Genomic DNA, 25675 nt, shown 5'->3' on the forward strand with positions numbered 1-25675 from the left:
CAGAAATCATCATGGGACCAGACAACGCCTTGCACATGCCAGAACAGTCAGACATTTGATCAAAATCCTTACCATTTGTGTTTCTGTAAATTCATGTGAGCCTTTCACATAAGAACACTATTTATGGCTGTCTCTGTTTTAAATATTCATGTCCCTTCTCTCCAAGGCTTGAGGTGGTTTCCAAAAAATATTAAAAGTAGAAATTAAAAAAAAATCAGGACAATAATTATTACATAAAATCAACGAGAGCACAGGCCCACTTCGCATCCTATCCAAAAACTATGCATGAATTGAGAGCATTAGATCTCACCAGGAAGGTTACGGCAGAGCTTCCCCCACAGCAAGAAAGCCCAAAACTGTCCCAGCCCCAAATGGGACATTGAACCAATTTTTCTCAGCCAAAGGGAAAAAATCCACACTGATGGATATTTTTGCATACGTGTAAGGGAGTAAAAAGTTCAGCAGAAGCAGCAGAATCATAACAGTTGGCCATCCATTTGCCATAAGTACAAAGAAGAATGACTCCATGTAGGAATGATCCCTGCCCCTCCCCACATCCCATTATGAATTAGAGTTTCAGGGGGATCCTTTTCTAAGTTCCATATTTCATGCAGTATGCCATATAGAATTGGAAGAAACCTCCAGAGGTCATCAACCCCCTGTCAGTGCCAGAAAACCATTGCTACCATGTCCCCGGTGCTTAAAAACATCCAATGGAAGCTCCACACCTTCCAAGGCAGTATCTGCTGCTCGGCTCATAACCATCAGGAGGTTCTTCCTAATGTTCAGTCAAACTCTCGTTTCTTATAATTTTGAACCCATTAGTTTGGTCCTACCCTCTGGAGCAATAGAAAAAAAATGTGCTCCATAATCTCTGCAGCATAATCTCACCCAATGGATGTATTGCTATGACTGTCAAGTGGATTGTAATTAATCAGCAGACATAACTAATTGGGTTTTATGCTTTATTTCCACCTTTTGGAATTGTAATATGTAGAATGCAGGCCCAACCATATTAAAATACACTGAATTAATGAGTTTGGTTAGTAACCCTTTATGCTCATCATTAAGAATTAGTTACATTGTAGAAATATGTCCTCATGTTTTGCCCTTTGATGTAGTATCAGCTGCTGGGAATCGCAGGAGGGAAGAGTGTTGGTGTTGTACGCAGGTCCTGCTCTGGGCTTCCTTTTGGGGGCATCTGGTTGGCCACTGGGAGGGACAGGATGATGGGCTCCTGTTTGGCCTGTTCCAGCTTCAGGACTCTTCTGATGTTCTTAGGGTGCAACTGCTGCCTTCTGTGCCATCAGTATAACTTCCCTGGACTACAAGTGTCGTTAGGGAACTATTTCTGTCTTCTTCTTCATCCTCTGGACTCACTTTCATGGCCACCAGTATGCACTGCGAATCATCCAGCAAAAATGATTAGATGGTCGAATGTTTAGTAGCATCATCCATGCTTGGTCCCTTATAAATACTTGCTAAGTAGCTCTCTTCATATGGGGAGGCAATGTGCTGGGTGGAGGGGGAAGGACCTCGCCAGTGGCACCATCACTAGTTGTGAACACCAGCATCCTTTCTCATGTGAGATCATGCTTTGTTTGTTCATTTCCCACATTTGTTTGTTCATTTTTTGGTGGCGGCCCCCATTCTCTGGAATTCCCTCCCGTCTGATCTTCGGCATGCCCCTTCCCTAGACACCTTCCGCCGAGCCTTAAAAACTTGGCTGTTTGGACAGGCCTTTGGGACCACCGGGATGGGCTAATTACATACTGAATGCCTGTTGTTTTGTACTGTATATGCTGTTATTTTATTACTGCTGACTATATTGTATTTTATTGTATTTACTGGATTTTATTGCATTTTATTGAAATTTGATATGTACGTCGCCTAGAGTGGCTTCGGCCAGATAGGCGACCAAAAAATTAAATTTACATTTACATTTACATTTTTACACAGTACACTTCAACAACAAAGTCCAGAAACCATGTAGGAATAGATTTTGGTGAACAGGAGTCACAAAGACCATTTAAGTCAGGATTGCCTAACCTTTTGTCCTCCAGATGATGCTGGACTATAGCTCTCACCATTCCTGACCATTGGCCATGCTGGATGAGGCTCTTGGGAGCTGGAGTCTAACAAAGACTGGAGTGCCATAGCTACCCCATCTCTAATGTGAGCCATTCTTATTTCCATAGGCTTCTTCTCATGATGTTGCCTTTGACTTTTGGCATGCAAGAGAACCTTGTCAAGTCACACCCCATTAAGGCATGGAAAGCTATCAAGTCGTCATCATCATCATCATCATCATCAACTATATACATCTATGTCTATAGCTATGCGTATATATAATATGCTGTGCTTCCCAGTGGAATATACATGAGTTAAATCAACTCTGATGTTCTCTGTCGCTTGTGCAACCAGAGGAGGTGGAGGCTGGCTCTCTTGAGGTGCCCCTCCTTGTAAAGAGTAGAGGAAGTTTTCATTATTTATTTATTTAATTTATTTATTTAAAAAGTTTATATCCCGCTTCAGTTCCAAGGAATTCTAAGCGGCAAACAATAACATTATAAACCAACATAGTACAGTATAACATACCAAACAAGTTATAAAAACATTATAAGAAATATACAGTATTTCGCACATTATAATTCAAAAGCTAACCGAAATAAAAAGGTCTTAACTTGGCGACGGAAGCTAAACAAAGAAGGGGAAGAATGAATTTCCTGCAGGAGAGCATTCCAAAGAGTTGGTGCCCCCACTGAAAACAATTTATTCCTAATGCCTGTCTGGTGAATTTGGGAAAAGGCGGGAATATTAAGACCAGGGTCTAAAGAAGATCTTAAAGGATGAGCCGGTTCATAAAATGACAAACGATTTGATAGATAACTAGGACCTGAGCCCGATAAAGCTTTAAACGTTAAAACCAGGATTTTAAACTGAACTCGATAAGAGATTGGAAGCCAGTGTAGTTGTTTTAGAAGCGGAGTAGTGTGAGCTCGGACATCCGCCCCAGTTAGCATCCTAGCAGCTGCTCTCTGAACCAATTTCAATTGGTGGAGTATTCTAAGGGGAAGACCTAAATAAAGTGAGTTACAATAATCTAGTTTAGACGTGACCAAGGCACGAGTAACCATGGTCAAGTCAGAGAGCTCCAGAAAAGGACGCAACTGGTGAACTAGCTTTAGGCGGGCGAAAGCACTTCTAGAGATTACAAGAACATGAGCCTCTAGAGTCAAGGCCGAGTCTAGGAGAACACCGAGACTACGGACTTGTGTTTTTAAAGGGAGTACAACTCCATCTAATATGGGAACATTCCCTGTTTCCAACTTAGTTCGGTGTCCAACCACCAGCACCTCTGTTTTATCTGGGTTTAGTTTAAGTTTATTCTGCGTCATCCAGGTCTTTACTGCTGTTGTTTAGTGGGAGGATGGCATCTTTCGTATCCGGAGGAAAGGAAAAATAAAGCTGGGTATCATCAGCATATTGGTGAAATCGAATTCCAAACCTCTGGATGATCTCTCCTAGCGGTTTCATGTAAATGTTGAATAGCATCGGTGAAAGCACCGAGCCTTGTAGAACTCCACATGATAACGGCCAGGGATCAGAACTAAAATTCCCAAGCAATACTCTCTGTGATCTGCCCTCCAAGAACGAGCGGAGCCACTGAAAGACAGTGCCTCGTAAGCCCATCTCGAAGAGGCGGTCTAGGAGGATGTTATGGTCGATCGTGTCGAACGCTGCTGAAAGATCGAGGAGAACTAGCAAGGACACATTCCCCTTGTCTAGCTCTATCTGAAGATCGTCTACTAAGGCCACCAATACAGTCTCAGTTCCATGACCCGGCCTAAAACTGGATTGAGATGAGTCATAGTGATCTGTCACTATGGAGTTGAGCGGCTACAACTCTCTCAATGATTTTACTTAAAAAAGGTAAGTTGGAAACAGGATGAAAATTGTCTAAACAGGAAGGATTCAAGGAAGGCTTTTTTAATAATGGAATAACAATTGCTTCTTTTAAGCTTCCTGGAAGGTGGCCTTGCTGGAGGGAGGCATTAATCAACTCACTGATCCAATTTACGAGTCCCTTTCTGGACTGTTTTATAATCCAGGAAGGGCAAGGGTCAAGTAGGCATGTGGTAGGTCTCATCCCTTCCAGAAGGTTATTTATATCCACTTTTAATGTTTTGTTGGAAACTATACACCATGTTAAGCAAAAAATATTTTCGTGGGGAAATATAGATGCCTGAGAAACAACCCTCCCTTCCCCTCAGCAGTAAAAAAGCCATAGAGAAGATGCTGGAAACGTTCTTCCCCCCCAGACTCCGCTCCAGGGAAGTACATCCCTTATTTTGATGCAAAATTGCCTACACAAATTTTAGGAATCGTCACAAAATTTTGCAATATCTTTTACCGCAATACATGAAAGAATCAAACAGCTAAAGACTTTACAGAACATCCACCAGGCTTCCTTTCAAAAGTCTACTTAAAAAAATAAGTAGCATCTATTTTTTTAAAGCAGTCTGCAAGCACACACACACACACACACACAAAGGAAAATGTGTTTGTTTGGAAATGGCCCTGTTTTGTACAGTGTGTTTTGTTCCTTCAGGGTCTTATCTTAAATTAAAATATACATTGAAAAACTCCAGTAATAGAGCTGCTATACCAGCCAGGCATCAAACGCACCATTACTTTCTGTCACCGTGCAATTAACCAGAAGCATCTGAAAAGCAACAGTTGGCTTTACCTCAATGCCCATAACCATCCACTCAGGGAGTGTCACAAGCTCCCAAAATAATGTGACCAGTAAAAGATCTTAAGCAGATTTTAAGGCAGTGAGAGGCAACAGCTCAGCAATGTTCCAGCTCAGCTGCAGCAAAAGGTTCAGTACAGCCACTGACTGACTGTCAGGTGGATTCGTCTTATTTATTATTTATTTATTATTTTATTTTATTACATTTTTAGACTGCCCTATAGCATGAAGCTCTCAGGGCGGTGTACAACAAAATAAAATACATTTAAAATACGAGCAAGTGTGAATTTCATTATACAGTTCTAAAACATTTTAAGCACAAGATTAAAAGATTAAAATAGGAATTTCAATTACAAAGTTTAAGCTTAAAATGCATTTAAAATGCCTGGGCGAAGAGGTAGGTTTTTACCTGGTGCCGAAAAGATAGCAGAGAAGGCGCCAGGCGTATCTCGTCAGGGAGGGCATTCCATAATTTGGGGGCCACCACTGAGAAGGCTCTAGATCTAGTTGTCGTTCTCCGGGCCTCCCTATGAGTCGGGACCCGGAGAAGAGCCTTCGAGGTTGAGCGTAGCGAACGGGTAGGTACATAGCGGGAGAGGCGTTCCACCAGGTATTGCGGTCCGATGCCGTTTAAGGCTTTATAGGTAAGAACCAACACTTTGAATCTGGCCCGGAAACATATTGGTAGCCAGTGCAGTTGGGCCAGAATAGGTGTTATATGGTCAAATTTCTTTGTCCCAGTAAGAACTCTGGCCGCAGCATTCTGCACTAGCTGAAGTTTCCGAACCGTTTTCAAAGGTAGCCCTATGTAGAGTGCATTACAGTAGTCCAATCTAGAGGTTACCAGAGCATGGATAACTGTGGCGAGGTTCTCCCTGTCCAGATAGGGTCGTAGTTGGGCTACCAGCCGAAGCTGGTAGAACGCATTCCGTGCCACCGAGGCTACCTGAGCCTCAAGTGACAGGAGCGGATCTAATAAGACCCCCAAACTACGGACCTGCTCCTTTAGGGGGAGTGTAACCCCATCTAGGGCAGGTCGAACATCAGCCATCTGGGCAGAGAGCCCCCCAACCAACAGCATCTCAGTCTTGTTGTCAGCTCTACACTGCGTTAGCAGTGCCGGTGGGGGCTGGAAATTCCTGGGTGGTTGGCAGGGAAGCAAAGTCCTTAGCCGGCAGTCTGGCCATAAATCTGCCAGGTCTTAGGAGGAGGGAATCTGATAAGGGCCAGGCTTGTCCGAAGCGTACTTGCCGAGTCAGGAGTCCAGAAGCGAGGTCAGTAGAGGTCCAGGATCAAGTGCCAAGGGGTCAGTCCGAAAGAGGGTGCCAGGAAACTAGGAACACACAAGCCACGCCTGACGTTGCAGTCAGCAACAAGCTGCAGCCAAGGTGTGCCTTATAAAGAGCAGGATGGACAGCAGGTGTGAGCCCTCAGTGTTTGGGCCTTAAGGAGACAGGCCTGCCTCTCTTCTGCCTGACCTTCTGCTGTCTACGTTCTGCAGGTGAGGGGGGAGTATCCTGTTCACTGTCTGTGTCTGGCTGCAGGGCCTCTGCTGTATCTGGGGTGCTCTGCAGCTGAGGGGGAGAAGGAGCTGGATTCTCAGGAGGCTCCTCCGTGTCTCCTTCTGAGTCTGCTGCTCCTGGGTCTGCTGCTGTTACTCCCGAGTCGTCCTCATCTGAGGAGTCCTCTGACGGGGCCATGACACCTGTCAGGATTGAGCTTCAGTTTATTGGCTCTCATCCAGTCCATTATCGCAGCCAGGCAGCGGTTTAATACATCAACAGCCTCACCTGAAGAAGATGAAAAGGAGAAGTAGAGTTGCGTATCATCAGCATATTGCTGGAAACGCACTCCAGATCTCCTAATGACCTCACCCAGCGGCTTCATACAGATATTAAAGAGCATGGGGGACAGAACTGAGCCCTGTGGGACCCCATACTGGAGTACCCAGGGACTCGAGCAATGCTCCCCAAGCACCACCTTCTGGAGACGACCCTCAAGATAGGAGCACAGCCACTGCCAGGCAGTGCCTCCAACTCCCAAATCCAAGAGTCGCTCCAAAAGAATACCATGGTCGATGGTATCAAAAGCCGCTGAGAGATCAAGGAGAACCAACAGAGTTACACTCCCTCTGTCTTTCTCCCGACAGAGGTCATCATACAGGGCGACCAAGGCAGTTTCTGTACCAAACCCCGGCCAAAAGCCCGATTGAAATGGATCCAGATAATCAGTTTCATCCAAGAGAGCCTGGAGTTGGCGAGCGACCACACGCTCTAGAACCTTGCCCAAGAATGGGACATTTGCTACCGGCCTATAGTTGTCAAGATTATCAGGGTCCAAGGATGGTTTTTTTAGGAGCGGTCTCACCACCGCCTGTTTCAGGTGGAGTGGGACCACTCCCTCTCGTAGAGAGGCATTGATCACCTCCTTGGCCCAGCCGGCTGTCCCAGTCCTGCTAGCTTTTATTAGCCATGAAGGGCAGGGATCCAGAGTAGAAGTGGTCGCCCGCACCTGTCCAAGGACCTTGTCCACATCCTCGAGCTGTACCAACTGAAACTCATCCAATAAAACAGAACAAGACTGTGTTCTGGACACCTCGTTAGGTTCAACTGTTACAATACTGGAGTCAAGGTCCCGGTGAATGTTCATGATCTTGTCCTGAAAGTGTCTCGCAAACTCATTACAACGGGCTATTGATGGTATTATTGCGTCCTGGGGACCAGAATGTAAAAGTCCCCGGACAACTTTATAAAGTTCCGCTGGGCGATTAACAGATGACTGAATAGAGGCAGCAAAGTACTGTTTCTTTGCTGCCCTCACCGCCTTCATATAGAGCTTGGTCGAGACCCTCACAAGTGCATGATTACAATCGTCGGGAGTTTACCTCCATTTACACTCAAGCCGTCTCCATTCTTGCTTCATCACTCTTAGCTCCGAGGTAAACCAAGGAGCCAATTGAGCTCTGCACAGGAGAGGGCGCATCGGGGCGATCGCGTCAACTGCCGGAGTCATTTCCGTGTTCCACAGATTGACCAGGGTTTCGACAGGATCGTCAGTTTTATCAGTCGGAAAACACCCTAGAGCCCTTTGAAAACCCTCAGGATTCATTAGTCTCCGGGGGCGGACCATCTTAATTGGTCCTCCACCCTTGCAGAGGGGAGAAAACAGTGTGCGTCTAAACCTCAGTAGGCGGTGATCTGTCCATGACAAAGGAATAGATGTAAAATTCCTCACTCCCAGATCACCATTCCCTATTCCCGTGGCAAAAATCAAGTCTAGAGTGTGTCCCGACAGATGCGTGGGGCCAGTAACAAATTGAGACAGCCCCATGGCTGTCATGGAGGTCATGAAATCCTGAGCTGCTCCAGACATAGCGGTCTCAGCATGAATGTTGAGATCCCCCAACACCAACAGTTTGGGGGATCGCAACAACAAGTCCGAAATCACCTCTGTCAGCTCAGTTAGGGAGGCTGTTGGGCAGCAGGGTGGACGGTACACCAACAGTATTCCCAGTCTGTCTCGCTGACCCAACGTAATGTGCAGACACTCCAGACCATTAGCCACCTGGGTAGGGTGCCTAACAAGAGGGATGGAACTCCTATAGACCACAGCGATTCCCCCTCCCCGACCCTCAGATCTACCCAGATGCTGAACCGAGTACCCAGGTGGGCATAGCTGGGAGAGATTAACACCCCCTAGATTGCTCACCCAGGTCTCGGTAATACATGCCAGATCGGCCGCCTCATCCACAATTAAATCATGGATGAGGGAGGTTTTATTATTTACCGATGTGGCATTAAAAAGCAGCAACTGGAGATCCGAGAGTTGACTGATAGAACTACCAGCAGTCCTGTGGGTGTGAGGAAGACCGGAACACGGCACAGCCACCAGTTGTCTGGGCCGAGTTCCCCTCAGTTGGCATGTCTTCCTCACAACGCCATACCTCCCATTACCCGTCACTACGCTGATAGGGGCCCCCTCTGGTTCTCCCTCCCAATACACTAAACTCTTGCCCAGGCACATAATAAAATAAAATAAAATAACTAACAAATCATAAACTGTACACAATCATACAATCACACACTCACTCATACAATCAATCAAAGTTTTATTGCAGGCCATAGGCCATCACAATCAACATATAAACCAATCAGTTAAACAACATCAATATAACAAATTTACAGTTACAGAATTAACTTTATAATAAAATTGATTAAAATGACATAGCAAAACTATGTGAAACTGTGTAAAACTGTATAAAATAATGAACTCTAGCCGACCTGGGCACCATGTTTAACTAAATATTTAACTCTCAGGTTTTGGGCTGCGAGGGCATAGTGGGCCACTTGGTAAGTGGTCCAGTAGTCTTTATCAGCTAAAAGATAATAAATATATTGGTTATCCGTACCAGGACCGATCCGGTTAGTTATTATGTCAATGAATCTAGATCTGGGGTGCTCGTAGATCGGGCAATCAAATAAGTAGTGGATCAAGTCTTCTACTTTCCCTCCTTGGCAAATACAAAGCCGCTGTTCATAGGGAATATTATGATAGCGCCCAGTTAGCATAGCGCTGGGCATGGTTTGGAATCGCAGGGCTGTAAAGGCCTGTCTTAAGTGGACAGGTAGATGGAAAGTTAGATAGTTTGCCCGTTTGTGATCCAGTTTAAAAAGGCTATACCATCTTGAAAACTTGGAGTTAGAAATTTTCAAGTCGTCCAGCCAAGCGCAGTGACATGTTAGCTGCTCATGAATATTATACTTATATAGTGCTTTAATAGACATTGCTGGAATATGATATTCAGCTAGGATCGCCCGGAATTTAGAGGACCAGAAATTATCATATATAGCCACCTCAAAACAAGCCTTCGCCAAAATCTTAGAGTTTGAGTTAGATAAGGTTGTCCAGTATGACAATAGGGATTTATGTATTCGAGCACGAACTGGGAGAAAATCAGTTTCAGTTCTTAAAAAAGCGGCAGGCATGCCAGGGGGTAGGCAAAGAAGACGTTTCAAAAAGTTATTTTGGATCGTTTCTAACTGTGATAGAGAAGGAGTTATCCATCCCCAGATTGCTGCTCCATAGGTAATCCGAGGGATTACCTTGCTTTGAAAGATTTTTAAGGCGGGGGCCACGAGGTGCCCCCCCGAAGTCCTGTAGAATCTGAGGATTTTCCCTACCTCTCTGGCAGCTGTTAATTTGGTGGCTATCAGATGTCTTGTCCAAACAAGAGTATCTTGAAAGTGTATACCTAGGTATTTGAAAGAGCGGCATTGATCTATTACATGAGATCCAATAGACCATTTATGCGTTTGGTGTCTCTTACCAAATACCATTATTTTTGTTTTCTTATAGTTTATGAAGAGGCCTTCCTTTTTACAATAGATGTCTAAACTCGACAAAAGCCTTCTCAAGCCTATAGGGGTAAGGGAGAGGAGGGTCATATCATCGCCATAAAGGAGCATAGAGATCTTCCTGGTCCTGGCTGAAGGAGGGAAAAATTTTGGGCCCTTAAGTTCGGTAACGATGTCATTCAAGTACAGGTTAAAGAGCAAAGGTGCGAGAAGGCAACCTTGTTTAACGCCTTTATTAATCCTTATTGGGTCTGTTAGATTGTTGCCTATCCTGATTCTAAGGGAATTGTTGGAGTACAATTCTCTAATTAAATAGAGGAGGCGTTTGTTTATATTAGAACAGGCCAACTTGGTCCATAGCCGGTTTCTGTCAATAGAATCAAAAGCCGCTGCGAGATCGACAAAAGCGGCGTAAAGATGTTTAGTAGGACCCATTATTGACTGTCTAGCCAGGAAAAGTAGGGTAGCACAGTGATCTAAAGTACATTGTCCCTTTCGGAACCCTGCTTGTTCCGGGGCTATAATTGAATTTTCTGCTTCCCAGTCTTCTAATTTCATTAATAGGAGCTTACTATATAGTTTGGCTCCTATGTCAAGTAGACTAATAGGTCTGTAGTTATTTGGATTGTTTTTTGTTCCTTTCTTAAAGACAGGTATGACTATGCCCTGTTTCCAGCCAGCTGGAATGACCCCTGTGTTATTAATTCTTGTGAATAATTTAGCCAGGATAGGGACCCACCATTCGGGAAAGTTGGTAAAAAGCTCGGGAGGGATCATATCTTCTTCGGGAGCCTTGCCTCTTTTTAAGGAGGCAATAAGTGAACTAACCTGGGTTGGCGTAACGGGGGGCCAGGTAGTATTTTCGACCTCTTTATATAATTGGGGAAGCACGTTAAAAGTTATTGGTGCTTCATAGAGTTTGGTGAAATGGTCACTCCACGTTGAAGGAGATATTTGGCTTGTGGTGTATTGTTTATAATCACCAGTACCTCTGGCTACCAGCTCCCAAAACAAACGGTCATTGCCTTCCAACTGTGCTTGAGTGAGCCGTAGCCACTGGGCTCTGGCAAACAGCTCCTTTTTTTGTCCAATTAGCTCCTTATATGAGGTTCGAAGGCGTCGGAGATGATCATGGTTAAATTGAGAAGGATCTCTTATCGTAATCCGTGTGTATTTAGATAACTGGCGTTTCGCTATTTTGCAGTCAAAATCAAACCAATTTTCCTTTCTATGGTGAGTGGTATTTACAGAAGCATCCTTGGTTAGTAAAGGTTTAAACAATACTATAATCTGGTGGTATGCTTCAAGGGCGTCTAACTTTGAGTCTATGACCGCTTGACGAATTCCAACAAGAAAGTTATTTCTGAATAACTGGGTCGTTAAAGTATGTTCAAAGATGGCAAAGCTGGTAGGGACAGAGGTTGAACCAGCTGTAATACCAATAGCAAAGGAAAATGGTCACTTTCGGTTCTATCAAGAACCGAGAACCTATGAACTACAGGGGCCAGCGTGGTCGAGATCATTATATAGTTGATCACGCTGGCTCCTCGGCTGTTAAGGTAGGTAAGTGTACCATTAGAGTGGTCTAAATAAGAACCATGTAGGCACAGTAGATGATGTTCATATTCTATTAACCTCAGGCCTTGTTTATTTGTAATCTGGTCACAAGAAGATCTAGCGTTTTGAGAGGGGGAAGGAGGCGGTCCGTGATTAGTTGAAAAGTCATCTAGACAACCAGGGCCCGTCCTAGCATTAAAATCCCCGCAAAGAATCGTTTTATAGGTAGGAAATAAACATTCCAGCGTCGCTAGAAAGGCCAACAGTTGATTCCATATATTATCCGTATTTATAATCCTAGCCTTATGCGGGGGTAAATAGACATTTATAATAATAAGAGCACCTGTCACCGGACCAGTAATCCTCAGCCCCTGAACTAAATAATCACAGTCAGGACTTGAGACATTGATATTCACAGGTAAGTCATCAGATATAAAAATACAGAGGCCACCACTTCCTCTACCTTTGGAATTTGGTTTGTTTGCCGGTAAGGAAAAGGCTCGAAAGCCGGGAAGAGACATCTGTATATCCTTAGTTATCCAGGTTTCTTGCAAACATATTATTTTAAATTGTTGAAGAAAAGAAATAAAATCATCATCACTTATTTTGTTAAGCCATCCCATAACATTCCATGACACTAGCATAAGTTGTCAGTTTGTATTAGATGTTAAAATCGAATTATTTGATATGTTTAAACATTTTTCCCTCCTTGGTCCAAACGATGTCCGAGCTGGTGAAGACACGTTAGGTAGAATGTTAGATACCAAAGCCGGTTGATGAGTTAGAAACAGAGGATGGCCCATTCTCTTTTGTATTTCCTGTTTCTCAGCTTCCTCCTTTATATCCTCTGAGGAGTTGTGAGGAGACCCTTCTAAATGCTCGTGGATGACTGATAGGCGAAGAGAAAGTTGTACCAAACTATTTAAAATGTTATCCCTTTCTAGACTTGGGAGAAAGCCGAATGATTGGATTAAGGATTGTTCCTCATCCAGCGGAGGGTCAAACGGTACATCCTTCTGTCTGTTATGTGAGATTGTAGAAGTATGTCTGGAACTTAACCGAGAAGTTCCAGGGGGGTCATTCTCATGCGAGTCAACTATTTCGATCACCTCCAACTTAGGAGTCAGATTTTGTAGACTCTTTTGTATCAGAGAGACTCTTTTATGAGCATAAAAAGGGCTCTGCTCTTCTTTAATCAGACTCTGGAAATCTGTATCATTTTGGAGGGTTATTCTTTCTTCAGAATTAGGTTGAGCATTAAAAGTTATCAGAGGATCCGATGGCGTATGGTCATGTGGGAGGAATTGTCCTTGAGTAAAATAGGAATGTGTCTGTAGAGCCATGGGTGATGCTAAATTTTCGAAGAAGCGAAGGATACGAATATCCAATTTTGCTAGTGCCTCTTTATTAGACCAAATCAGGTTGGCTTTTTCTTGAGAGTGGAAAGTAACCACCACTCGAGCCTTAATGTTGTTAAAATAGAGATAATCGATATGGTCAATGTCCTGTATATTTATATATATATTTATTGGCCGAGGTAGCGTGTAATATAAAGTATCAATCAGATGTTGCTTTCTAGCAGTAGGCTTTATATGGCCCCAAAGCTTAGGATAATTTTCAAGGACCAACTTATTTCTGACAAGAATAAGATTCCATTGGGACTGCAACTTTAAAGACGAATGATTTTGTTTTGACTGTGCCTCATATAAAACATCCATCCAGGGATCCTGGCAAGGGATGTAAGGTGTTGGAATAGGGAGAGGGGAAGTGTCCTGGGTCGTCTTTTTAAATTGTAATGTAACAGCTCGTGAGTCATCATCTGGAATTGTTTTAGTGCACTCCTTTTCAGTGTTTTGTTTGACTCTGTTTTGTTTTAGTTCGTTTCTCTTCGTCCAGATTGTCTAGTAAGTTAAAGAGTCTCTTAAAATTCATCCCATTATTGTGTGACAGTTTTTTTGATTTCATGTTTTTGGTCTTTTTTGTTTTGCAAATCGGGCGACGTCTCTTAGTCTGGGCAGTTTTCTGTTGGTTGGCAACTATGTGACCTGAAGATTTATCCATGTGCGTCTGGGTAATAGCCAAGGCTGTTTGAAGAGCTTTTTGTAAAGTGACTACCGTTGTTAAAAGTGAGTTGCATTCGTTCATATAGACTTTTATATGTTCAAGGTCTGTTGCCAACATTAGAAGCCAACCTCTCAGAGACAGGCCATTGATATCCTCCTTTAAGATTGGATAGGGTGTAGTATTGTTACAAAAGGAGCCAGGCCTGGATGAAAGCCCGACTGATAAAGGCTCTCATTCCTTGAGATGCCAATAAGGAATAGAGACGAGACCAGATCAGTAAGTCTTGCCTTTATTAAAACCTTTGCAAAGGGAGGGCCCCAATCAAGTGGCTCTCCCGAATAGCTGACAGTCATCATATTTGTAGGCTATAGATGCGTCACATACATAGTATCAGAAATGCATAGCTAATCGAGAATACATCATTGTTTAATTTCTCAGCATCTGTCTATTCTGGTCCACTTCTCTGTTCTCATCTTCAGACTTCCTTTATCCTTGACCTTTGGTGCTACAAGCTGGGAATAACATCTTTAATTGCTAAAGAAGCAGATAAGCGGAAAACTCCCATACTTTTCACAAGGCAGGGAAAGCAAGCATATGTTTCATTTTGCATTATTTGATTTCATTTCAGTATAACATTTTAACTTTAACTCATTGCATCAGTATCATCCAAAACAAGGGTATCCTGTTGTTGCAAATTTTTGTTAGATGGAGCTTCATTTTCCTTAGTAGGGGGTAGGGAAACAGTTGGCTCTGGATGGCACTCATCTAACTTTCCCATTTTCACTTGAGAGATTGCATTCAGAAAGTTGTTTTGATAAGGAACAGCTGGGCACAACGTTTCCCCTTTAAGGGTTGTAGATGGAGTTAAGGTTGTAGATGTTTGGTTGTCTGCCTGTGCTATTTCTTCAGCCAAGTTCGTTATCGGCAAATCACTTTTCAGGCTATGAGAGAAGCCTTTAAGTGGTAAAGACCAGTCCATTTGAGGATATGTGGTTTGTTGGCAAAATTGTCCAGCTCGCATTTGGGATAGAGGTATAAAATATTTGGTAATTGTTTGTTGCCCCTTAATCTTGTGGGAGGAAACTACATTCAGATGGGATGACGAAGAGGGGATCTGTATTGTCTTATACTTTTTCTTCTTTGGCTTGTCGTTTTCAGTTAAGCACTCCAAGGGAGGAGGGGGAATTAGAGTTTTCCTCACATTTCTTGTCAATACCATTACGTCTTATCTCAACTATGTTGTCTGAGAGAAGACAAGGTAATGAAGGAAATGGCAGCCAAGTGAGGCAGTTAATCGCCAAGATTCTTCTTTTATGCGTGGGCGTAAAGTAAGGAAAAGAGGTCATAAAGAGTCTTTATCTTCTAAGATGAAGAATTATAGCTTGAAAGTGCAAGTTTTAGAGTTGAAAAATATATTTAAGGAGTAAATTTACTGCCGCTACCTAGATAGAGACGAAGAGCTCACCAAACGCTGCTAACCGGAACCGGAACCCTCACTCATACAAAACACTCAACCATCCACACGACACATCAGCAACAGCGACGTCTCAGCAGGTAACGGACAGCAGTAGCGGCAACCGTGGCAACGGGGGCCAAAAAGCGATGGAACGGCAATGCCCCCTCCAGCCAAGCAACAGCAGCAATAGTAGTGATGGCAGCAATCATAAAAGTCAACAATGTCTAGGCAGCAGGAACAACAGTTAGCAGCGGCGACGAGCCCCAAAACAGCCCAAGACCGCCGAAACGAAGCAGTGGCAGGCGCCACACAGCCCCGCAGCAGCTGCAGGGATGACGACGGCAACCAGGGCGCAAAGCCGCAGCAACAGCAGCGACAGAGCAACACCCAAGCCCGCGAAACCGCAGCAGCGACGGCGGGGTCACGCCCAGATCTTCAGCGCCAGGCCACAGCAACAGCGTCCACGGCAGCCGCAGCGACAGCGTCCCGAGACACAGGACCGCAGCAACAACGGCAGCGGAGCAGCACCCCGGACCCGCAGGCGCTGCGACGTCAACGACAGCCCAGGGCCACTCCAGCCAAAGCGCCACAACGGCCAAAGGCAGGGACAAAGGCGAGGTCCACCCAGAAGGTAGCGACGGCGGCGGCAGCAGTGGCGACGGCGGCGGTCCAAAAGCAACTCGAGGCCGCGGCATCGAAGGCCAGAGATGGAATGCGGCTCCTTTTGTTGGTGGCCCTGCTCTTAGCTCAATCCTCTGTAGCTTGGAAAACACCTGTTCCCTAAATGCAGTGAGAGTGGGTACCCTCCTCCCTTCTCTTGCACACTTTAATGCAATACTTCCAGGGTTTGTAAAACCATGGTTTCCTGTTACATTCACCTTGGAGAGGAAATTTGTAAACCTGCTCCATCTCTCTTACAATGATACATTTCCACATAGAACTATAGCTTTATTATCATTTATGAAAACAACTGGAGAATATGGGAAGTATTGAGAATATGGGTATTCTCAATAACAGCGAGGCTGGCTACACTACAGCAAAGCAACCTTTTCTCTCTAAAAAAAGAAAGAAATTTGAGCAAGCATCTTCAGGTAATTTTTAGTCAATGATCCATTTAATTTATTGTTTAAAGTGATGCATTGTAATTAGGATGGTCTTCTTCCTCCTCCTCTGTCTTCTGGTCCACCTCTGAGGTTTGATGGGGTGAAGTTGCCCCTACAGGACCAGGTCTACAGCCTCGGGGTTGTCCTTGATTCCAAGCTGTCCATGGAGGCTCAGATTTCGGCTGTGAGCCGGGCAGCTTGGTATCAATTACACCTTATACGTAGGCTGCAACCCTACCTCCCTGTTCAACAGCTCCCACTCGTGGTGCATGCCCTGGTCACCTCTCGATTGGACTACTGTAATGCACTCTACGTGGGGTTACCCTTGAAAACGACCCGGAAACTACAACTTGTGCAGAATGCAGTGGCGCGCTTACTTACCAACAGCCGCCGCCGGGACCACATTACGCCAGTATTACTTGATCTACACTGGCTGCCGGTTGTTTTCCGGGCCCGATTCAAGGGTTTGGTATTAACCTTTAAAACCCTGTACGGTTTCGGCCCAGCTTACCTGAAACAGCGCCTCCACCGCCACCAACTATGCCGCCCAACTAGATCAGCCACACAAGGCCTTCTCTCAATCCCGCCAACCAAAACAGCTAGTTTGGTGGGGGCAAGTGAGAGAGCCTTTTCTGTGGTGGCCCCCACTCTCTGGAACTCCCTCCCATGTGATCTTCGACATGCCCCTTCCCTAGAGGTATTCCGCAAGGCCCTGAAGACGTGGCTATTCCAACAGGCCTTTGAGGTCTATGGGAAGGGTAAATCTCCATGATCTCGTCATCTACCGTATGCTGCTTATATAATTGTTTTTATATGTATTGATGACTGTCCAGTATTTTTATTTACTGTTATTAATATGACTGCATTGTTATTGCTATATTTTATCTCATTTTAATGTATGTCGCTGTGACGCCCTTCCCTGGCTCTCCCTGTCAGGTTCCTACCTGCTCGTGGTTACTGCCTGCCTCTAGGCACCACCAGGGACTCCACCAGTCCGGACTGTCCTTTCTTATGGTTTCTCTCCCCGCTCTAGCACAGATCTCAACAGATCCCCCTGCTAGGCAGCACCACCAGTCACGTCCTATAACCAGTAGTCCCAGAGACTCTGCCTGAGTCTCTCTATCTGGTTACCTCTGTGACTGAGTGTTGGCAAGTAAAAAAGTTCCTAAGAGTTTTTTTCCATGGCAGAGTTACAAGGCCAAGTAGCTCACAAGGCTGGAGTGGACGTGCACTCCTCAAGGACACGTTGCCAGGACAACCAGCTGTCTTATCAGTATATAGCTGGAAACTGAAACTGGCAGAGTGTGGGGGTCGAGGAGTTTGTACAGAGAGAGAGCTTGTAATGTATTCTATACCTCTATTGTCAGTAAAGTGACTCTTAAAACGTATTACTTGTCTGGCTCATTGCTTCAACTGGGATCTAGCCTGTCACTATTCTGTTCTACATCCTGGGCATCTGCTTGTGCCTGAACCAACATCCAACAAGTGGTAGCAGAGGATGGTTCATTCCTGGATGGTTTCGATGCACAGACAGATGTCCGAAGAAAAGCCAAAAGAGGAGTAAAGAGGACAAGCGTGTGAAGAGACGGCGAAACCGAAAGCTGAGCCGAAAGCTGTGAGAGAGCCGTGGGAATAACTGACTGAAGGACGGAGGTGAGAAGCTCTAATTACAAAGGCGGTGAACTGTGAAAAGTGAAAGTATGTCTGTTACATTATCGGCCGGGATTCCCTTGGAAAGGCTGACAGGGAAAAATTATGGCACTTGGAAACAGAGGATGCAGGCTTTTCTAGTGAAAGAAGGAGTTTGGAATGTAATCGCAGATGACCCACCCGCCGTGGTGCCAATTCCAGCAGATTGGAGAAGGCTGGATGAGAGGGCAAAGGCGTTAATTGTTCTTGCTATTGATGATTCTCAATTGCTGCACGTGCGTGACGCAGTAACAGCAAAGGAAACCTGGGAAACTTTGAAAAATATTCATGTGAAAAAGACTGCTAGTTCTAAAATATATCTTGCCAGAAGATTATATCAGATGCGCCTATCTGGAGATACAACCATGTCAGAGCACTTATTGGAGATGAATAGACTATTTATTGACTTAACAGAACATGATATGGAACATTCTCAAATGCAAAAAGTTTATATTGTGCTATCAAGTCTGGATCCAAGTTATGATGCTCTGGTGAGTTCTATGGAAGCGATGAATGACGCAAACCTAACCATGGACTATACTGAAGGAAAACTATTACAAGAATTTCAAAGAAGGCAAGAAATGGCAAAGCAAGAAAAGACTGAGACTAAACACGTGGGAAAGCTGAACAACAAAGCAGTGGAGGAGAGACTGTATGGACAAAAGGCATGTTATTTTTGTGGTTCCAGGCAACATCTTCAAAGGAACTGTGAAGCAAGAAGAAGAGAAAGAGGAAGAAAACCATGTGTATAGGTGATCTATGCTAGTAAGAATAAGCAATGTATTAACAATGAGCAGGGAAATAAATATGGTGATTTATGGGCTCTTGACAGCGGGGCAACAAATAGCATAATCAAAGATAAATCAATGTTTCATACATATTGTGACGTAGAGGATCATGTAATAATGGCTGATGGAACTAAGAAACTTATCAAAAGTAGGGGTACAGTGAAATTAGCAGGTTTTAATACGATTATGACAGATGTGCTGTTTATTCCTGACATTGAAAGCAACATTATGGCTGTGTCAAAACTCAATGAAATGGGGTTCAATGTGATGTTCAAAAGGGGTTCAGTTCATATTATGAGAGGAGAAAAAATAGTCATGAAAGGGATAGTAAAGAAGTCACTGTTCTATATGCAGCTGAGAGTCCTCAGTAAAAACACAGACAGGACATATAGAGGTTCAAAAGGGATTAACCAAACGCAGTCAGTGAAAGCACAGACGCCAGTGATTGATGCTGATGTTGTGGCTAATAAATCAGAGCAGGAAAAAGAGCTCTCAAGCCTCGGGGATATAAAACAATTACCCATAGCCGAACAGAATGAATGGCATGCAGCTATGAAAGAGGAGCTGGAAGCAATGCGAAAAAATGGCACATGGACGCTAGTACCTCTGCCCCCAGGGAAGAAAGCTATAGGGTGTAAGTGGATATTTAAACGTAAGCGGTCGAGTACAGGACAGATACAAAGGTATAGGGCATGCCTAGTAGCTAAGGGCTTTACACAGCAATTCGGGACGGACTATGATGCAGTTTTCGCTCCTGTGGTGAAACATGAGTCAATCAGGGCTTTGCTAAAAATAGCTGCCATAGAAAACATGCAAGTAAGCCACTATGACATCGGCACGGCATTTTTACATGGGGAGTTAAAAGAAGAAATCTATATGGAACAGCCTCCCGGATGTGAAACACAGCCAGGTCTAGTTTGCAAGTTACAGAAATCCCTTTATGGTCTGCACCAGAGTGCACGCTGTTGGAACGAAAAACTAGACGATGTTCTGCAGTCAATGAAGTTCAAGCGTTGTGTGGCAGACCCCTGTGTGTATGTGAAAGAAACAAAGGGGGGGCTCACATACTGTCTAGTTTATGTGGATGACATTCTGTATATTTTCCACGGGGAGGCAGAGGAAAAAGAGTTCCATAATAGTCTGAAACAACATGTGGTAATGAAAAGTTTGGGACCTGTAAGTCATTATTTAGGTACAGATGTCATACGAGGTGCAGACGGGAGTTTCATGTTAAAACAGGAAGGAAAGATAAAACAAATACTAGCAGAATATGGGATGTCTGAATGTAAGGCAGTAGGGACTCCCATGACAACATCATTTCAACAAGAAAACACAGAGACAGCTTGTGAAAACCCTGCTAGGTACAGACACATCATAGGACAGTTGCAATATCTTGTTAAGGTAACAAGACCTGACATATGCAATGCTGTCAGCATTTTAAGTCGAAAAGTGGAACAGCCTACTGAGGCAGATTGGCAAGGAATAAAACGAGTCCTGAGGTATTTGCAAGGTACTAGCAGTAAAGGTCTAGTGTTATCCAGCAGTAAACACAGGAGTATGTGCTGCTATGTAGATGCAGATCATGCTGGCGATCCCAGTAGCCGCAAGTCTACTACTGGTGTTGTCATTCTATTATATGATTCAGTGATTGATTGGTGCAGCAAGAGGCAAACTATAGTGGCAACATCGAGTTCAGAAGCTGAATATATAGCATTGTCTCTGGTTTGTAATGAACTTACCTGGTTTGACCATCTACTGTTTGAAATTGGAAAAGGCATAGACAAACCAATCAAAATATATGAGGACAATCAGACCTGCATTAAGCTAGCTCAGTCAGAAGCACACACCAAGAGAACCAAGCATATCAGCATCAAATATCACCATGTCAGAGAAATGATTAAACAAGGGTTTGTGGAATTAACTTATTGTAACACCGCTGATATGCTGGCTGACGTTATGACAAAACCACTAAGTGAAGACAAGTTCATAAAACTGATAAATCAAATAGGTATGACAGCAAAAGTGTGAAATTTCATGAGAAAAATTGCTGAAATAAATGTAATAAAAATGATGCTGAGATTGCAATGGAGTAACTGTATTACAAATGATGCTGATGTAAACTGAAGAAAAAAATGTATCATGTGGAGAAATGTGATTTAAGTAAATGCAAGAAATGTTAATGTAATGACAAATGGAAGCAAAAATGTGAACAAATGTAAAAGGTGCTGCTTATGGAAAAATAGGTGGGGGGTGTTGGCAAGTAAAAAAGTTCCTAAGAGTATTTTTCCATGGCAGAGTTACAAGGCCAAGTAGCTCACAAGGCTGGAGTGGACGTGCACTCCTCAAGGACACGTTGCCAGGACAACCAGCTGTCTTATCAGTATATAGCTGGAAACTGAAACTGGCAGAGTGTGGGGGTCGAGGAGTTTGTACAGAGAGAGAGAGCTTGTAATGTATTCTATACCTCTATTGTCAGTAAAGTGACTCTTAAAACTTATTACTTGTCTGGCTCATTGCTTCAACTGGGATCTAGCCTGTCACTATTCTGTTCTACATCCTGGGCATCTGCTTGTGCCCGAACCAACATCCAACACTGAGTGCTAAAGCTGTCCCAATCCCTTTGATTTACTCAGACTGCTTATAATTCTGGTTTGCTCTGAATACTTGTGGTGTTATATTCTTCCCTTCACCCGCTGCCACCATTTGTCACTAAGAACATAAGAACATAAGAGCCTGCTGGATCAGGCCAGTGGCCCATCTAGTCCAGCATCCTGTTCTCACAGTGGCCAACCAGGTGCCTGGGGGAAGCCCGCAAGCAGGACCCGAGTGCAAGAACACTCTCCCCTCCTGAGGCTTCCGGCAACTGGTTTTCAGAAGCATGCTGCCTCTGACTAGGGTGGCAGAGCACAGCCATCATGGCTAGTAGCCATTGATAGCCCTGTCCTCCATGAATTGGTCTAATCTTCTTTTAAAGCCATCCAAGCTGGTGGCCATTACTGCATCTTGTGGGAGCAAATTCCATAGTTTAACTATGCGCTGAGTAAAGAAGTACTTCCTTTTGTCTGTCCTGAATCTTCCAACATTCAGCTTCTTTGAATGTCCACGAGTTCTAGTATTATGAGAGAGGGAGAAGAACTTTTCTCTACCCACTTTCTCAATGCCATGCATAATTTTATACACTTCTATCATGTCTCCTCTGACCCGCCTTTTCTCTAAACTAAAAAGCCCCAAATGCTGCAACCTTTCCTCGTAAGGGAGTCGCTCCATCCCCTTGATCATTCTGGTTGCCCTCTTCTGAACCTTTTCCAACTCTATAATATCCTTTTTGAGATGAGGCGACCAGAACTGTACACAGTATTCCAAATGCGGCCGCACCATAGATTTATACAACGGCATGATGATATCGGCTGTTTTATTTTCAATACCTTTCCTAATTATTGCTAGCATGGAATTTGCCTTTTTCACAGCTGCCGCACACTGGGTCGACATTTTCATCGTGCTGTCCACTACAACCCCGAGGTCTCTCTCCTGGTCGGTCACCGCCAGTTCAGACCCCATGAGCGTATATGTGAAATTCAGATTTTTTGCTCCAATATGCATAATTTTACACTTGTTTATATTGAATTGCATTTGCCATTTTCCTGCCCATTCACTCAGTTTGGAGAGGTCTTTTTGGAGCTCTTCGCAATTCCTTTTTGTTTTAACAACCCTGAACAATTTAGTGTCGTCAGCAAACTTGGCCACTTCACTGCTCACTCCTAATTCTAGGTCATTAATGAACAAGTTGAAAAGTACAGGTCCTAATACTGATCCTTGAGGGACTCCACTTTCTACAGCCCTCCATTGGGAGAACTGTCCGTTTATTCCTACTCTCTGCTTTCTGCTTCTTAACCAATTCCTTGTCCACAAGAGGACCTCTCCTCTTATTCCATGACTGCTAAGCTTCCTCAGAAGCCTTTGGTGAGGTACCTTGTCAAACGCTTTTTGAAAGTCTAAGTACACTATGTCCACTGGATCACCTCTATCTATATGCTTGTTGACACTCTCAAAGAATTCTAATAGGTTACTGAGACAGAACTTTCCCTTGCAGAAGCCATGCTGGCTCTGCTTCAGCAAGGCTTGTTCTTCTATGTGCTTAGTTAATCTAGCTTTAATAATACTTTGTACCAGTTTTCCAGGGACAGAAGTTAAGCTAACTGGCCTGTAATTTCCAGGATCCCCTCTGGATCCCTTTTTGAAGATTGGCATTACATTTGCCACTTTCCAGTCCTCAGGCACGGGGGAGGACCCAAGGGACAAGTTACATATTTTAGTTAGCAGATCAGCACTCTTCAGCCTTGGTTATTTACCTCACCCTCCCTTCTGGTCTGTGAAACCCCAGCCAAGGATCAGGCCTTTGGTAAACCAAATAAGTATTTTATTATATAACAGAGATAACAAGATTTCTTTAAAAGGCACTTAAGCATATGGTTACATCTATTCCTGAGGTACTGGTCTTAGTATTAATCCGAACTCCACCCTCTCCTCTCAAAACCCACCAAAACAACCCTCTCAAGTCCACCAACGTCCACCAACGTCCACACACGTCCATACCACATCCACCCAGATTTACCTGACTTTCTTCCTTTTATACTGTCAGCCATTTTAAACATTCAGCCAATCATCCAGCATTCTACTGCCCATTCACTCCCCCCTCCTCTTCCATTCTACTTACCACATATCTTCTAAACAAACAGCACTTACCCTATTTACACTAATACAGGAACATCACAGTCGCCTAGAGTGGCTATTTGCCAGATAGGCGACAAACAAATTAAATATTATTATTATTATTATTATTATTATGAGGTATCTGATGACTCATGGAGGAGAACATACTCTCTGCTGCTGAACCCAAATTTCAGCACATCCTTCTCTTTCAGTTCATAGTAACGCTGAGGCTCAATGCGCTGATTATTCAGAAACGTGCCATTGCCTGAGCCAAGGTCAATAATGTAGGGCTTTACCTTCCGGCCAATGGTGCCATCAGGGCGGGTGTATTCCACAAGCCGGTACTGAAAGACAGCATGTTGTTTGGAGCAAGAGGGATGGTCGATAGGGATATCAGCAATGCGTCGGTGCCTGCCCAGCAGGTAGGCACTCTGCCTGTGAATGTACATGACAGGGAGAACCTCATCGTTCTTAAAAGGATAAAGACGCCACCGCTTCTTTGGGATCCGTGCTTCTGGGGGCTTACTATATTTGATCACGACACCACGGAAAGTATTGGAATCCTCCAAAAGTGCACCAGACAGTTCAAAGCTTGGCTTCTCTTTATTACCTGGCTCTTTGTTGGCACTGATGCTGTTGGGGCCCCCTGCCCCTCGATTCTCCTCATCGCCACTTGCTTCTATCTGCTCACGGTGCTCACGCCGTTGTTCATTATAGAATTCCCTCTGCGCCTGCTGATTGTGGAGGTGATGAGCGTCCCTTTCCCTTTCATAGCTCGCAGGCCGACCTCTACTGGACTTCCTTCGGCCTGAATGGTCCCGGTGTCTGTCTCGGTCACCGCTACTTTCCCACCTACGATCCAGCTCAGAGTGGTCTCGATACTGACGTTCCTCATGTCCCCTCTGAGAGTGCTCCTCTCGCTCCTGCTTTACTTTAGCTATCACATGATGCGGACTTCGGCTTCTTTTCTCTCGGGGAGATTTGCTTCTTTTGTTTGAGGACTTGTTTTCCCTTTTTGACTCTGACCTGGAGGTCCCCGCGCTTCCCGGGGGCGAGCGGCTCCCGCGCGGGCTCCGTTCCGCCCTTTTCTTCGTCCGGCTCCGCCGCTGCCGCTGCCGCTGCCGCCTCCGCTCAGGCCCCTCCATTCCAGCGGCAGTAGACACCGCTCCGGCCTCCTTTCTTCCTGCTTCTGGGCTCACCACCCGGAAGCCCTTCCCCTTCCGCACCCTATGGCCCGCCGGCCGCCTCGTGGGCGGAGCTAGGCACGCGCCCCTAGCGGCCGAAGCGAAGGGAGGCGGCTGTCCTTCTCGAGCGCCGGAACATTCAGCTTTCTACAGGGAAGTCTACATGATGTGTTGCCATTCATTTGTTGGTCTCTTGTGTTTTCCCCAGTCTCCTTCCATCCCTTTCACGCAGAAATGCAACCCTGGCAAGGGCAGATCCGTAGAGAAGAATTGGGCCATCTTTTTGCAAAGGGGCGCCCCTTTTTCCTTCCAGGTGGTTAAACTCTATTGCCACAGCTCTTTGGAGGAGCCAGCTGGGGAAGGGAGAAAGACAGACAGCAAAGTCACTGTTTTCTGCTTTGAAAACAATATGCAGCCCTATGAGGTCCTTGGCATCCTCAGAGCAGCAGGGAAAGTAGGAACAGAGGAAGATCCCAAGGCAGACCACGGGGGTCCTTCCAGCTCAGGATTGTCAACAACCATGGCTGGCACCAGGTGTCCAGGGTTTCAGACACGTCTGCCTCCCGGCCCTACCTGGAGATGCCAGGATTTGAACCTGCGACTTTCCGCATTCAAGGCAGAGGCTAAGCCACTGAGCTACGGCCCTTCCCTTTCTCAAGGTGTAGGAGGCAATGTTCAGTTATGGAACTCCCTCCCAAATGACATTCAGTTGCACCTCATTTAGGCGTAAGGTGAAATGCCTTTGGTATGTAATCAGCCACCTTGCTGACGCTGCTGCTGTGCATATGCTGTTATGACATAACATTGGAAGGAAGGACGGGATATATGTATGAGGAAATGAACACAGGCATATCCTTTTCCCTCTCCATAGCCCAGCAGTGGGGCAAGCCACTATCCCCCAGAAATGCAGCCTCAGTCGCCTGCCCTCCCTTCCTCCCTGGCTGCAGGCAGATGAACATCCCTGGGGTGGGGAAGAGGAAGGTGCTTTGGGCGCAGATGTGTGGGAGAGCATTC

At 44.8% G+C, this 25675-nt stretch overlaps 1 protein-coding gene across 2 annotated transcripts; it reads right to left on the bottom strand.

The window, feature by feature from the left end:
* Positions 1-959: 959 nt before the first annotated feature.
* On the bottom strand, positions 960-24718 carry LOC133371732 (smad nuclear-interacting protein 1-like). 2 transcript variants are annotated; one of them, XM_061599453.1, is made up of 2 exons: positions 23774-24718; positions 960-1401 (listed from the first exon to the last, which is right to left on the bottom strand). In XM_061599453.1, the coding sequence occupies exons 1-2, from the start codon at positions 24620-24622 to the stop codon at positions 1258-1260; spliced, it is 993 nt and encodes a 330-aa protein (XP_061455437.1). In that variant the 5' UTR covers positions 24623-24718; the 3' UTR covers positions 960-1257. The 2 variants fall into 2 exon arrangements, with proteins under 2 accessions (XP_061455437.1, XP_061455436.1); XM_061599452.1 differs by lacking the exon at positions 960-1401 and having other exon boundaries at positions 23203-24714.
* Between the last annotated feature and the right edge of the window lie 957 nt (positions 24719-25675).

Source organism: Rhineura floridana, chromosome 17 (genome assembly GCF_030035675.1).
Source record: "Rhineura floridana isolate rRhiFlo1 chromosome 17, rRhiFlo1.hap2, whole genome shotgun sequence".
In the NCBI taxonomy this organism is placed as follows: Eukaryota; Metazoa; Chordata; class Lepidosauria; order Squamata; family Rhineuridae; genus Rhineura; species Rhineura floridana.

What these genes read in the sequence shown, in the direction of transcription:
- LOC133371732 (XM_061599452.1), bottom strand. Translation starts at nt 24,622, where the DNA reads ATGGAGGGGCCTGAGCGGAGGCGGCAGCGGCAGCGGCAGCGGCGGAGC.